Genomic DNA, 16579 nt, shown 5'->3' with positions numbered 1-16579 from the left:
ACTGGAGGTGGTGAACTTTGCTTACTTGAGCAGAGTAAAGTGATTTTCAGGGAGGGGAAGCAACTGCTAGACTCTCTCAGCTCCAACAATCGCTCTCTCCGATTCCAGTGGGAGACAGGGTCCAGGAGGGCAGACAGGTGAGTAATGAAACAGTGACTGAGCTTAGACCAGTGCGGTGGAGAGAAGAAGAGCAGTGTTGAGTGAACAGGTGAACCAAGCAGGTAAGTGATATAACCTGGACCCAAACTGAGACAGACTGGAAACAGGGAGAGAATATCATTAGCCACGAGAAGTCAAAAGATCTAAGAAATTACATAGAGAAGCCAAGTTACCACTAAAGAGTAGCAGAAAATCTGGCTGGATCTGGACTTGGTGGCTGGAGAAAACACTGGAAAAATCCCAGTATATGACAGTATTATATTTGCATATTATTTAAATAGTTAAATAGATCAAATAGCATTTGCAGATCTTCTTTGTCTCTAGATGTTTTAGGGAGTGACAACCCCTCACCCACCGTGGGCAGCGAGAACTGTCTCAAGGTTAATGGTTACAGTTCTGGGTCAGGCCACCATGTTTCCTCCCATTAACAAACACTCCTGTGGGAGACAAGGCAGCAGCATTACTATGGGAGGAAATAAACACCACCATGATTGGAAGGTCGGGGGTTCGAATCCACTGAATGGCTACCCTGAGGTACCCCTGAGCAAGGTAGCGTCCCTACACACTGCTCCCCAGGCGCCCAATGGCTGCCCACTGATTCACTGAGTGAATGGGTTAAATGCAGAGAGGAATTTCCCCATGGAGATCAATAAAGTTTGGTGACTTTTGAATGCAACTGGCCAGGGAAATTTTCAAAATGTGATATGTGATGGCACAGCACAATGCAAGCTCCATATCAGCTGTTTAGAGCTGCTAGACACTTTTCTAGCTCTAGAGATGTTTCTCTTCAGTTCTAATTTAAGAAAAGACAGTCCAACGGTGGTTACATAGAGCAACGGGGGGACACTCCCTTTCAATCCGAATGTGCTTTTTCTGTCTTGTCTTTTTAGAGGTCAAATGTGATCATAAGATGTCTGCAACCAAAGTGCAAGGGCTCCGTCCACCAAGGGCCTTCATGCTTATGAATAGCAAGTGTTTGCCAGGATTAGCATGTTGTCCTTTTCTAGGGTTGATGTTTTGAAAAGTAATTTTTACAACAAGTGTCATTCACCCAATGACACGCATATTCATGCAAGCTTTTTCCTATACCCGAGTGCCTTCTCTAACATTTAGATACACATTCAAACTCCAGTAGATGCATCAGGAGCAACTCCAGCTTCAGTTGAAGGATACGCCTTTGACTGAGACTCCAAAAGCCAGGAAACAAATGACCATCCTATCCGGTCCTTAAGTCTGTCGTCATTAGCCGTTCCTGGGCCCAAACTCCACTGCAGGTCACACGATCACTGGGACATCACAGAGAGTTAAAAACTGGCTAAATCCTTTCATCTGTAATAAAATGATCAGCGTTGCTACTTTACCAGGTGTAACATTTAAGTTTAACATCCAGGCATCCATGAAAACAGAATTTATTAAATTTAACGGAGTTAGAAGTTAGCAGGAAGTTAGCTCGCTAGTTTCCACCTAAATATAATATACCATGTCCTGACCGAGAGATTTCGGAAACAAATTAAGATGTACAGCTCTGCTATCTTCTATCTGCTATTCCAACATAAATGAAGACAGAAAACTAAACAGCAGTGACATTTGTAGGGTTACTGAAGTTGGGCTAGCTGGTATATAATAATAATAATAATAATAATAATAATAATAATAATAATAATAATAATAATAATAATGAATTGCATTTATATAGCGCTTTTCGAGACCCTCAAGGCGCTTTACAATACCACTATTCATTCACTCTCACATTCACACACTGGTGGAGGCAGCTACAGTTGTAGCCACAGCTGCCCTGGGGCAGACTGACAGAAGCCAGGCTGCCATATTGCGCCATCGGCCCCTCTGGCCAACACCAGTGGGCGGTAGGTGAAGTGTCTTGCCCAGGGACACAATGACCAAGACAGACAGAGCTGGGGATCGAACCATAAACCTTCCGGTTACAAGATGAGCTTGTTGGGAAGCATGTAATGATGTGCTACAAGATCGCTAGCGACACAGCTATCTTAGCATAACATAAGCACAGTGAAGCTGGAGGATGAACGCTAACTTTTTTCCACTCGATAAAAGTTAACGTGAGGGTTCCTGATGGTTAGAGACAAATGTAATCACATGGCAGGATGCTGTAAAAGGACCAAACTTCAGTCAGGAGAACAACTGAGATAATCCATCCACAATACGAGGTTAGTCATTAATATACTGCTGCATGCGCTGGGCTGTAGTTACATGACAAGGTTTTATAAACTGAGCTTAAAAATGATTAGCGGTAATAAAAACCGAGAGAGGCTGACAGTGATCACTGACTGTTTTTGGATGTCATGGATAATTCCTCCCAGCTACTCCATGACGTGCTGGCTGGGCACAGGAGCACGTTCACTGAGAGACTGAGATTACCAAAAAGCAACACTGACCATCTTCCATTGGTTTTAATAAGTATGAACACCCAGCCCCCAACTCGAGGATCCCCACAACATAACCTAATAAACCTACACCTTAGTTCACAGATTCGCTTTGTCTAGGCTGTATTTCTGGGGTTACACACAACCCAGGAATGAAATCATGAATACATGATGGGCTTGGATTTACATCATTATGAATGAAATGTGCTCTATTTGGAAGCAGCCGGCCCCGCCCCTTTCGACAGGTTGTGTGAGACTTTAAATCATCAAACTGTAAATTATAAATTTTAAATTGTTATTGATCCTTTACCTCTAGTCCTAAAGTGTATATTTATTTTCTTACTCTTCTTATATTTATTGTTTGTTTACTTGCACTGCTGTAACTGGAGCCTCGTCGTCTCTCTATATACCGTATTTTCACGACCATAAGGCGCACTTAAAAGTCTTAGATTTTCTTCAAAAAGTACGGCGCGCCCTATAGCGCAGTGCGCCCTGTGTGTTGTAAGGAGGACGTAGTAGAGAACACCATGAGAACGCTAAAGGGTGAAGTGTGGGCGTTGATCGTATATACCGGACAATCGCACATACCTGTATAAAAGGACAGGTATGTGCATTATGTGGAACATCGTTGTTTTAACAACCCTGAAAATGGCAAAGAGACACGCTTATGAAGCACAGTTTAAACTGAAGGCCATCAGCTACGCGGAGGAACATGGAAATCGAGCAGCGGCGAGAGAATTTAAGATTAACGAATCAATGGTTCGCAAATGGAGGAAGCTAGAAAACAAGCTCCGGCAGGTCAAGAAAACGCAGCTGAGTTTCCGCGGACATAAGGCGAGGTGGCCCGAGTTGGAGGAAAGACTCGAGCGGTGGATCATCGAGCAAAGAACGAGCGGGAGAAGCGTTTCGACGGTCACCATTCGGCTAAAAGCAGTTTCACTTTCACTTTTTATGAAACTGTGCCATTTTTCCATCCGGACCAGGACTACGGCAGCGCAGCAACTTCCAGCGGATTATAAGGAAAAGCTGGCCATCTTCCGCTCCTACTGCAGCAAACACATCGGCGACAAAAACATCCAGCCCAGCCACATCACTAACATGGACGAGGTCCCGCTCACTTTTGACATCCCGGTGAGTCACACTGTGGAGAAGAAGGGGACCAGCACGGTAGCGATACACACAACGGGGTATGAAAGGTCTTCTTTTACTGTTGTGCTTGGCTGCCATGCTAATGGACAGAAACTGCCGCCTATGGTGATTTTTAAGCGAAAGACTTTGCCTAAAGAGAAGTTTCCAGCAGGAATCATCATTAAGGCAAATGAAAAGGGCTGGATGGATGAGGAAATGATGAAAGAGTGGCTGAGGGAGGTGTATGTAAGGAGACCAGGTGGTTTTTTCCACGCATCACCATCGCTCTTAATCTGTGACTCTATGCGTGCCCATCTCACAGCCGATGTGAAAAAACTAGTGAAACAAAGGAACTGTGAGCTTGCTGTCATTCAGGAGGCCTGACAAAGGAACTCCAACCGCTGGACATCAGTGTGAACCGCCCGTTCAAAGTAAGGCTGCGAGCGGCGTGGGAGCGATGGATGACCGATGGGGACCACAGTTTCACTAAGAGTGGAAGGCAGCGCCGGGCGAGTTACGCCACAATTTGCCAATGGATTGTAGATGCTTGGGCTAACATGTCTGCTGGCACTGTTGTTCGAGCTTTCGCAAAAGCCGGCATCATTTCCGAGGAGCCGCACGGCACGGAAAGTGACTCTGACAGTGAAGAAAGTGAACCTGGCATGTTTGATGGAGATTTAGCGCAGCTGTTCAATTCAGACACAGAGGATGAGGACTTCGATGGGTTTGATTGATGATAAAAATGTGAGTACCAAACTTTGTTTTGCTCCTGCTTTATTTTTAAATACGCACACTTGTATGCTTGTGTGTTGTTGATGATGACGATTACTGGTAATAAAAATGTGAGTAAGGTACCGAACTCAGGTTTGCTCCCGCTTTATTTTTAAATACGCATACGGTATTTGTATGCGCCCTATGATCCAGTGCGCCTTATGTGTGTGTTAAATACAGTAATGGCACACATAACTGAGACTGCGCCTTTTAGCACAGTGCGTCTTATGGTCGTGAAAATACGATACTGGACTGTATGTAGCGGAGATGACAATAAAGTTTACTTTGACTTCAGCAGCGAGCAGGCGCACCGAGGGCTCTCGCGCTCAGTTTTCGTGTACAGAATTTCGAAAAAACATCGGTGCAAATTATACGTCTGTATCCTGATGTCTGGTGTTTTCGTGTTTTGTTGTTTTGTTTGTATTTTGTTTTTATTTTGCAAGTTGGTTATTAGATGCTGCTCCAGCCACCAGTGAATCCCCGCCGCCCCGCCCTCTCCTCCCTGTGCCGCAAGCAGCAGGCGCACCTCGCAAACGGAGGGCGTCCTTACTCCCAGGAAATGGGCGATAGAAAACCGATCAGTGCCTATGACATTCCCAAAGTTTGCTGACATGATGTCGGGGCAGCATGAGTACGAGCAACTTTTTTTTTTGCCAATGCCTGTGATGCCGCCCCCATCATGATGCCGCCCTAGGCAACCGCCCATGTCCCCCATATCAAAAGCCACTGCTGGGTATTGGTATGGTGAGTAGCCTTCAGTGATAGTAATAACAGCAGTAGTACATTCGTGTAGTTGTAAAAAGCATGATAATATATTAAGTAATCCAAAGTATTCAGAATATGTTACTGTCATTGAGTAACGTAACGGAATACGTTGTAAAATAGATTTTGGGGCATGTAATCTGTAATCTGCAGTGGAATACATTTTAAAAGTAACCTTCCCAGCACAGTTTGTGTCTGGTGTATGCGCTTCATACCTATATTGACCACACTCAGATTATATATTTATTTGATTGCTCTTGCTAATCCAGCCATCTCTGTAAAGCTCTGTCTAATCAGAGGATATCCCACCGGATTGTGGAGGCTTGCAGCAGCAAAGGTCTGGCAACATCACGGTGTCGTGGTCTGGGTGAGTGCTGGGGTTTTTCCACTCAGTCACAGTTCCACCCCAGGGCGGAGTTGCTGCTTTCCTGCATGTCTCCACACCTGCTGGCAATTGAGCTGCCAGTACTTAAGACCAGCGCTCACCTCTCCTCTTCGCCAAGTCTTCAGCTAACCACACTATCCTGTTGTCTGCCACCTCCATCTCCTGGCAATACACACTTTCATCCGGAAGCTGGTTTGTGCTTGGCAGCTCTTTGCGTCACAGCACCTCTCGGATTCACTCACCTGCCTGCCCTCCTGTCACAGTACTCAATCAGACCACCATCTCCTGGAGACCAAAAACTGCTCACTCGGACCACTCACTCCTTCCTTGCCATTCCTCCACCTGCCAAAGTAAGAATGTTTCTTTATGGTTCATACTCACCAGGATTCACAGACTCAGTCACTAAAACTTGTCTCCTCTCATTCTAGTGTTCAGAGCCTCCAGGTCATGTTTCCTGCCCCGTGCCCCTGTACATATCTCCTCATCACAATTCTCTGGTGCTTTCCTAAGTCTAGTATTTCTCATAGTTTAGCGTCACTCCTGTTTACCACCGTAATTGAAGTCCCATGTTATTCCTCATAGTTCACAGTATTTGTCAGGCCCTAGGAAATAAAGTTCTGTTTATCACACTCGTCCGTGCCTCTGTGTGATCTGCATTTGAGTCTGGTTATCGGGTTCCGCCGCCACTGAGGCTGGTTGGTCAGGGCGAGTACTGCAGGGAGTATTCCTGCAGTCATTAAGTGATGCTATGAAGGATCAGCTTGCTACCCGTGATGAGCCTGCTTCCTTTGAGGAGCTGGCCTCTCTCACTCTCCGCATTGACAACCGGTTGCGGGAAAGAGAGAGGGAGAGAAGCCGCGAATCACAGTACTCTCTTCCCCGCACCCCGCCGCGTTCGCTGGCGCCCATGCTTATGGTCTCTCAGCCTCTGGATGCCGGAACGTCCACCTCCGTCGTGGACATTAAGCCCGAACCCATTCAGGGTTACCACTCTCGGTTATCTCCAGAGGAAAGAGAGAGGAGATTGAGCTCTGCCTGTTTTTATTGTAGCTCGCAGGAGCATTTAGTCGCATCCTGCCTCAGGAAGAGATGGAGCGACCCACCTGTAGTTTCGGGGGTACGGGTGGGCGGTTCACACTTCACCAGGAAACCCAGACTGGTGCTGACAGTCACTCTAGAAAGTAATCAAGCTCTCCATTCCCTGTAGGCATTAGTGGACTCCGGTTCTGAGCAGAATTTAGTCAACACAGGCCTTTCCACACAGTTAGGAATTCCACTGACTCGACTGGAGCAGGCCATTCCAGCGCGTGCATTAAATAATCCGATTTTCGCCCAGATCTCTCACATCACCAAACCCGTCACTTTAGTCACCTCAGGTAATCACAGAGAGAGCGTCACCTTTTATGTTCTCCCTTCTGCAGACTCGCCCCTCACTCTAGGCTTTCCTTGGTTAAAACTCCACAATCCCCACCTGGACTGGGAGGGACAGAAGGTGATAAGCTGGAGTCTATTTTGCCATTCAAACTGTCTGACCTGCGCACGTGTGCCCAGGCCCAATGAGGCCACTCCCTTGAGTGAGAGGTCACCCGACCTCACAGGCGTCCCCACCATTTACTATGACTTACGTGAAGTGCTTAATAAAAGCAAAGCTCAGTCACTGCCCCCTCACAGGCCATATGATTGTGCAATAGATTTGCTCCCCGGCGCACAGCCGAAGATAGTGTAGGCCCCGTTAGCTGTTCCCCGGCAGACCCCAAGCAGCTGGGGAAAGAGGGCGGCTGGGTCACGGTGAGGAGGAAGCATAGTCCTAAACAGAAGCCCCAGGTACACCACCAACCCGTTCATGTGTCTAACCGTTTTTCCCCACTCGGCGACACACCCGCCGGGGGTTAAACTCTGGTAATTGGTTATTCTGTTCTCAGACATGTGAAGCTAGAGACACCGGCAACCATAGTCAGTTGTCTTCCAGGGGCAGAGCTGGCTAAGGGTAAACATAAATTCAGTAAAATCATAATTCACGTCGGCAGTAATGACACCCGGTTACGCCAATCGGAGGTCACTATAATCAATATTGAATCGGTGTGCAACTTTGCCAAAACAATGTGGGACTCTGTAGTTTTCTCTGGTCCCCTCCCCAATCAGACCAGGAGTGACATGTTTAGCTGCATGTTCTCCTTAAATTGCTGGCTGTCTGAGTGGTGTCCCAGAAACGATGTGGGCTTCATAGATAATTGGCAAACCTTCTGGAGGAAACCTGGTCTTGTTAGGAGAGACGGCATTCATCCCACTTTGGATGGAGCAGCTCTCATTTCTAGAAATATGGACAAATTTATTAAACCCCCCAAAATATGACTATCCAGAGTTGGGACCAGGAAGCAGAGTTGCAGTCTTACACGCCTCTCTGCAGCTTCTCTCCTCCTGCTACCCCCCAAAAACCCATCTCCATAGAGACTGTGTCAGCTTCCAAACAGACAAAAAACAAACTAAAAACCAGCAACAAACAACTTAAACATAAACAATTACAAAGAAAGAACAATACAGTATCCACATCTGAACCAAAGAGTAACACAGTGAAATGTGGATTATTAAATATTAGGTCTCTCTCCTCCAAGTCTCTGTTAGTACATGACTTAATAATTGATCAACAGATTGATTTGCTCTGCCTTACAGAAACCTGGTTGCAGCAGGATGATTATGTTAGTTTAAATGAATCAACACCCCCGAGTCATTCTAACTACCAGAAATCTTGAAGCACAGGCCGAGGGGGCGGTGTGGCAGCAATTTTTCACACCAACCTATTAATCAATGAAAGACCAAGACAGACTTTTAATTCATTTGAAAGCCTGATGCTTAGCCTCGTCCACCCCAGCTGTGAAACTCAGAAACCAGTCTTACTTGTTATCATCTATCGTCCACCTGGGCCTTACACAGAGTTTCTGTCTGATTTCTCAGACTTTTTATCTGATTTAGTTCTGAGCTCAGATAAAATAATTATTGTGGGTGATTTTAACATCCATGTAGATGCTAAAAATGACAGCCTCAACATGGCATTTAATCTGTTATTAGACTCAATTGGTTTCTCTCAAAATGTAAAAGAACCCACCCACCACTTTAATCACACTCTAGATCTTGTGTTAACATATGGCATAGAAACTGAACATTTAACAGTGTTTCCTGAAAACCCTCTCCTGTCTGATCATTTCCTGATAACATTTACATTTACAATAATTGATTACACAGCAGTGGAGAGTAGACTTTATCAAAGTAGATGTCTTTCTGAAAGCACTGTAACTAAGTTTAAGAATATAATCCACCCACTGTTATCATCTCCAATGCCCTGTACCAACACAGAGCAGAGCAGCTATCTCAACGCTGCTCCAACAGAGGTCGATCATCTTGTTAATAATTTCACCTCCTCACTACGTACGACTCTGGATACTGTAGCTCCTGTGAAAACTAAGGTCTCTAATCAGAAGTACCTGACTCCGTGGTATAATTCTCAAACACGTAGCCTAAAGCAGATGACTCGTAATCTGGAGAGGAAATGGCGTGTCACAAATTTAGAGGATCATCATTTAGCCTGGAGAAATAGTTTGCTGCTTTATAAGAAAGCCCTCCACAAAGCCAGAACATCTTACTATTCGTCACTGATTGAAGTAAATAAGAACAACCCCAGGTTTCTCTTCAGCTCTGTAGCCAGGCTGACAAACAGTCAGAGCTCTTTTGAGCCAACCATCCCTTTAACGTTAACTAGTAATGACTTCATGAACTTCTTCACAAATAACATTTTAATCATTAGAGAAAAAATTACCAGTAATCATCCCACAGATGTAATATTATCTACAGCTACTCTTAGTACCATTGATGTTAAGTTAGACTCTTTTTCTCAAATTGATCTTTCTGAGTTAACTTCAATAATTACTTCCTCCAAACCATCAACGTGTCTTTTAGACCCCATTCCTACAAAACTGCTCAAAGAAGTCCTGCCATTAATTAATTCTTCGATCTTAAATATGATCAACCTATCTCTAATGATCAGCTATGTACCACAGGCCTTCAAGCTGGCTGTAGTTAAACCTTTACTCAAAAAGCATCTCTAGACCCAGCAGTCTTAGCTAATTATAGGCCAATCTCCAACCTTCCTTTCATATCAAACATCCTTGAAAGAGTAGTTGTCAAACAGCTAACAGATCATCTGCAGAGGTTTATTTGAAGAGTTTCAGTCAGGTTTCAGAGCTCATCACAGCACAGAAACAGCTTTAGTGAAGGTTACAAATGATCTTCTTATGGCCTCTGACAGTGGACTCATCTCTGTGCTTGTCCTGCTAGACCTCAGTGCAGCGTTCGATACTGTCGACCTTAATATCCTATTAGAGCGATTAGAACATGCTGTAGGTATTACAGGTACTGTGCTGCAGTGGTTTGTATCATATCTATCTAATAGACTTCAGGTTGTTCATGTAAATAGAGAGTCCTCTTCACACACTGAGGTTAATTATGGAGTTCCACAGGGTTCAGTGCTAGGACCAATTCTGTTTACATTATACATGCTTCCCTTAGGCAGCATCATTAGAAGACATAGCATACATTTTCACTGCTATGCAGATGACGCCCAGCTCTATCTGTCCATGAAGCCAGATAACACACACCAATGAGTTAAACTGCAGGAATGTCTTAAAGACATAAAGACCTGGATGGCCGCTAACTTTCTGCTTCTTAATTCAGATCAAACTGAGGTTATTGTACTCGGCCCTGAAAAGCTTAGAAATATGGTATCTAACCAGATTCTTACTCTGGATGGCATTACCTTGGCCTCCAGTAACACTGTGAGGAACCTTGGAGTCATTTTTGACCAGGACATGTCCTTCAATGCACATATTAAACAAATATGTAAGACTGCTTTCTTCCATTTGTGCAACATCTCTAAAGTTAGAAATATCCTGTCTCAGAGTGACGCTGAAAAACTAGTTCATGCATTTATTACTTCCAGGCTGGACGACTGTAATTCATTATTATCAGGATGTCCAAAAAACTCGCTGAAAAGCCTTCAGCTGATCCAAAATGCTGCAGCAAGAGTCCTGACAGGGACTAGAAAGAGAGAGCAGATTTCTCCTGTTTGGCTTCCTGTTAAATCCAGAATTCAAAATCCTGCTCCTCACATACAAGGTCTTAAATAATCAGGCCCCATCTTATCTTAATGACCTTGTAGTACCATATCACCCTATTAGAGCACTTCGCTCTCGCTCTGCAGGCCTACTTGTTGTTCCTAGAGTATTTAAAAGTAGAATGGGAGGCAGAGCCTTCAGTTTTCAGGCCCCTCTTCTGTGGAACCAGCTTCCAGTTTGGATTCAGGAGACAGACACTATCTCTACTTTCAAGATTAGGCTTCAAACTTTCCTTTTTGCTAAAGCATATAGTTAGGGCTGGACCAGGTGACCCTGAATCCTCCCTTAGTTATGCTGCAATAGACGTAGGCTGCCGGGGGATTCCCATGATGCATTGAGTTTTTCCTTTCCAGTCACCTTTCTCACTCACTATGTATTAACAGACCTCTCTGCATTGAATCATACCTGTTATTAACCTCTGTCTCTCTTCCACAGCATGTCTTTATCCTGTCTTCCTTCTCTCACCCCAACCGGTCGCAGCAGATGGCCCCGCCCCTCCCTGACCCTGGTTCTGCTGGAGGTTTCTTCCTGTTAAAAGGGAGTTTTTCCTTCCCACTGTCGCCAAAGTGCTGCTCATAGGGGGTCATATGATTGTTGGGTTTTTCTCTGTATCTATGAAGCACCTTAAGGCGACTTATGTTGTGATTTAGCGCTATATAAATAAAATTTAATTGAATTGAATTTTCAACATGGATGTATTTTTCAACAGATTCAATACTGCAGTCAGCCAGCACTCCACAGCCGCTCCAGTGTCTCTCCCTCTCTCTCCATATTGTACCATAGCTTCCTGTGAGAGTCCTGACACCCCTCCCCCACCGGTCACTTTTACTCATGGCCAGGTTCAGAGACTAATGAGAAGACTCCAATCAGGCCAGTCTGCTGGACCAGACGGGGTGAGTCCTCCAGGCCTGTGCACCCCAGTTTTATGGAGTCTTTCACAAAGTGTTCATGATGAGTCCGAGCGTCCCAGTGCTGTGGAAGATGTCATGCCTGATTCCTGTACCAAATACGCCACATCCCAGTGGCCCCCACTTTCCACGTCATGAAGACCCTGGAAAGACTCATCCTGGACCAGCCCCGACCCATAGTCAGACCACATCAGGATCCTATTTAGTCTCCTCGAGCTAAGGAGGCTCAATCTACACCCAGCTGAACCAGCTGGTGACCACTGTGAGTGTCATGTTTTTGTCCAGTGTATTGAACACCACCAGCCTGACCCTCTTGGGTGATAAGCTGACAGCGATGCAGGTGGATGCCTTTTCCGTGGCCTGCATTGCTGACTACAATATGTGTCTTCAACATTGTGTGCCTGACAAGGTGATCAGCAACAAGGACTGTCCTCTCCCCCTCCCTCTTCACCCTCTACACCACAGACTTCAGCTTCTGCACAGAGACCTCCATCTTCAGAAGTTTTCTGATGACTCTGCGGTGATTGGACTCATCAGTGAGGGTGAACGAAACAGAGTACCGGGCTGTGGTTGAGTTGGCATTGCACCCTACATTTGCTGATGGAAGTACTGATGAAACTTGCATCCATCTATTCTCTTCTTTATCCTTGTTAGGGTTGTGGGGGTGCTGGAGCTGTCTTAGGGCGAGAGGCAGGGTACACCCTGGACAGGTCGCCAGTCAGTCGCAGGCCTAACACAAAGAGACAAACATTCACACTCACATTCACACCTATGGGCAATTTAGTGTTTCCAATTAACATAACCCCACTAACTGCATGTCTTTGGACTGTGGGAGGAAGCTGGAGTACCCGGAGGGAACCCATGCAAACATGAGGAGAACATGCAAACTCCACACAGAAGGGCCTTGGCCTGAGGGTGGAATCAAGCTCAGGACGTTCTTGCTGTGAGGCAAAAATTACAGCACTGTGCTGCTTTGAGTGTAAAATCAATGATCATAGGCAGGTAGTGCTAGAGGTTTTTCCTGATGTTAGGCTTCAACCTAAACATCATTATGCAAAACATTATCCAACTCTGCTTTGGGGCCCTGCTGCACATTTAGACCACAATAATTGAAGCCAAACATCTTTTTTTTTTTTCAAAAGAGTGGTGCATGACACTCAAACATTTCAAAATATACTTTGAAAACATTGGCAATTAGCCACCAGCAAATCACGGCAAACTCCCAGCAGATAGATTCCTGTCACAATCATCATCATTCTGGGTGTCTGAATGCTCACAGTCAATGTTGTTGTTAAGTGGAATGAAACTATAAATCTCTTGTGAGCTACTCTGAGCTACAATGAGGCTCTCTTCTTTGCAGGATGAGTGAAATGGCTGGCTCTGCAAAAATGTGTGGTCACATGACCAATTTCTTCTATGGTTCCCTAGAAACAGGGGTGGCACAACTTCCCCGCTGGCACAAATCACCCCACTTTGCCCTAAAGCAAAGGTAAGAACTAAACTTACCTTTTTTTAACCTCTGGCAGTTCACCACTTACCTTTGTACCATTTCAAGTTATTCATTGGACGGGAAACGACCTGAATTGCAATAAATAACTGGAAAGATTGGGGTGTTCTAAAACTTCGATAGTGTGCAGATTTAAGAAAGCAAATTTTTGCTGCCATCTGTTTGTCTTTTTTTTTTAGCGTTTTCGTTGCATCTCAGTTAGAGTACCAAATATCCAGATTTGGTCATCCTTAAAAGTCTGTAAGTCAATCAGAGGGATCCGATTCCAGTTCTCACAACCAGGACAAATATTGGCTGGATTACATGATCCATCATTTACACCTATTCAGGCTCAGACCATAACACTATCATCACGTTTGACTGTTGGTATGATGTTCTTTTTATGAAATGCTGTGTTAGTTTCATACCGGATGGAATGAGATGGAAACCTTCCAAAAAGTTCAGCTTTTGTCTCATCAGTCCACATAATATCTTCCCAGAAGTCTTGGAGATTGTTAAGTTGTTTTATTGGCCAATGAGCCTTTGTGTTATTGGTCACCTGTGGTTTTCGTCTTGGAACTCCTGAATGCCATTCTTGCCCAGTCTCCCAGTCTTTCTTATTCATGAACACTTACCTTTAACTGTGTTAACAGTGGGAAGTAGAGGGGCAGTTCTCTGGATATTGTTCTGGGTTCTGTGACCTCCAGGATGAGTCGCTGATGCACTCTTGGAATAATTGTTGTAGGCCTACGAGGGTTCACCTCTGTTCCAGTTTACGCTCTTTGTGGATAATGGCTTTTACCATGGTTCACTGGAGGATCAGAGTCTTAGCAGTGGGTTTGTAAGCTTTTCCAGACTGTTGATCTCAATTACTTTGTTTTATCGTTTTCTGTTCTATAGTTTATAGCTTCTTTAAATGATGACTTGATATGTTGTTTTTGAGATCGCTTAGCCTGCTTTGCTTTGTCAGACAGCTTTTATGTAAGAAATTGAAGTGGTTGTAATTCAACATTGTTTTGTTCTGTCTTTGATGCTGAGACGTAGTGGCCGGGATACAGCAAAGCTGAAACCATGAAACTGCCTTCACCATGTTTCACAGATGGAGCTAGGCTTTTGTTAGAAGAGTAACAGTAGATAGAAATCACCTACATAGAAAAAGCAACTGAAAAAATGCCAAAGTCATGTAGCCTGTAACGTCGTTCAGCATGAGATGTTTTGTGTTGGGGCATTAATTATCTGGGAAGAAATATGCTTGGGGGGATGCTTAGACCTCAACCAGCTAGGCCTCATGTAGCAGGAGTATCCACCTGAGACTGGGAGCTGTTCACGAGCATGGAGGATGAAGGAATGAATATTGACTGGTTTTTACTGAAACATAGTATTTAATAATGCAAGAGAGAAAACCCAGCAATCATGATCCCTGTTAAACAAGCATTTGGCGACAGTGGGAAGGAAGAACTCCCTTTTAAAACAAAGAGACCTCCAGCAGAACCAGGCTCAGCAAAGAGAAGATGGGTAAGAAAATAGAAAAAAGAGAACATAAGGAGACAAGGATAAAGCAATCTTTAGCAGCATAACAAACAGATGGTTCAGGATCAGCCTGTCCTGTTCTAAGTTTTTTTCAGTCGAATCTTTAATGTAGCAGTTGTGTTTTTCTCCCAAATTGTAACCGGAGAGGTGTTTGATAGCTGAAGGCTCCGCCTCCCATTCTACTTCTACAAACAAATAAGCCTGCATCAGTTTTTCCTAGGGTGCTTTATTTGGATAATACAGTGTTTTAGAGTCATTATTCAAGATTTAGTTTGGGAGGAAAATAATCTTAAATGAACTTTACAGATGCCAACAAGGAGAAGTAGCTTCTTCCCCTAAAAGGCTGCTCCTCTTAGGAGTTACTACAGCCGATCATCTCCTTACATCTCACCGTATCCCTGTCACCCTCCTGTAATTCCAAGCCTCTGCATATCCTCTTTCACTACATCCATCAATCTTCTCTGCGGTCTTCCTGTTTTCCTCCTGCCTGCCAACTCCATATTTAAAATCCTTTATTTAGTATATCCATCTTAAACAGTCCCTTCCACTCCTGCTGTTGTTCTTCTTTCACACGTTACCCCTGACACCTGTCTCCACTCACTCCACCCTTCCTGCACTCTCTTCATCTATTGTGCTCTGTGCGTTTCTTTGAATGGGTGACCCCAGGTATTTAAATTCACCTATCTTCCCCGTTTTTTGTCCTTGATGCTCACCTTTCGACCCGTTTCCCTCTCATTCACATACATGTAGTTCCCCTGAAAAGAAACTGACATCAGAGAAATATGGTGATTCTTTCTACACGTAGTTATTACTCTCACTGGAGTGTTAAGGATCAACTTTTAGGCTGATTTTAATTATGATTTTAAAACAGTCTGATAATAAAGTAATTATAGGACTCCAGCCTAGAAGTAGCAAATGCATGAACTACTTTTTCAGCAACACTTGGAGATGCTTCTAATTTTGTGTAATAATGAGGACCCCAACCTATTGCAAAACTAGCAACTGAACAGATGATGGAGATGGAAAGCAGTCCTACATATTTGTTTAATATGTGCACTGAAGGACCAAAATGATCAAAATGACTCCAAGGTTCCTCACAGTGTTCCTCGAGGCTAAGGTAAGGTCATCCACAGTTAGCATCTGGCTACACATCAGGTTGCTAAAAATTTTAAGGCCAAGAACAATAAGAACTTTTGTCTGAATTTAGAAATCTACAGTTTACCCACGGCTTTAAGAATGCTATATATTTCAATTGACTGATTTGTGATAGGTTTCTGGTTTCCTATAACGGGGCATCGTCTGCATAGCAACGACTATATATGCCTTCATTCAGTGTCTTACTTCATTTGTCCTTTGTGTTTTTCACAGAAGTCAAAGCAACGCCTCTCTAAGGAGCTGTCAGACTGTGTTGTTTACTGCAAAAGTGTCCATTTCACTAGCTTCAAACACTCACGTATTCACTCCAAGTTCTATGAGGTGGCTTCTTTCACAGAGTCTAAAGCCCGGAAACACCTTAGAGACGCCGGTTAGTTCACTCACATGCTTGTTTTCTGATACAGATTTTGTTTTTGACCACACGAGAGTGTAACTTTTCTGATATCTATTTCAGGGGCTGAATTTGTGCACCATAACTCACGGCAGCTGAGCAGAGTTTATCCCAGTGGTTTTCGAACAGACTCTTCCAATTTTAATCCTCAGGAAATGTGGAATGCTGGTTGCCAAATTGGTGATGCAACAATAAGACAGATTTAAGTCTATATCAAGCATTTTTCAACGCTGCTCTCAGATCATTTACATTAATGCCTGACTTCTCACTGTGATATGTTTTGCTTGATGATATAATTTCACTCTTAATTTGGAATGATTAGGAGTTTTATTTTCATGGT

General features: G+C 44.1%; 1 protein-coding gene across 1 annotated transcript in view; it reads left to right on the top strand.

Annotated features, from left to right (window-relative positions):
• Nucleotides 1-16579, top strand: part of plcd4a (phospholipase C, delta 4a) — a 64083-nt gene that overhangs the window by 39826 nt on the left and 7678 nt on the right. Inside the window, exons 12-15 of the mRNA XM_076880403.1 lie at nucleotides 878-901; nucleotides 5403-5417; nucleotides 16062-16218; nucleotides 16303-16419. Coding sequence (XP_076736518.1) covers nucleotides 878-901; nucleotides 5403-5417; nucleotides 16062-16218; nucleotides 16303-16419 — 313 coding nt within the window. The remainder of the gene's footprint in view (nucleotides 1-877; nucleotides 902-5402; nucleotides 5418-16061; nucleotides 16219-16302; nucleotides 16420-16579) is intronic.

The sequence above is a fragment of the Maylandia zebra genome, linkage group LG23, assembly GCF_041146795.1.
Source record: "Maylandia zebra isolate NMK-2024a linkage group LG23, Mzebra_GT3a, whole genome shotgun sequence".
Taxonomy (NCBI): Eukaryota; Metazoa; Chordata; class Actinopteri; order Cichliformes; family Cichlidae; genus Maylandia; species Maylandia zebra.
This window is presented reverse-complemented; position numbering and strand designations above follow the sequence as displayed.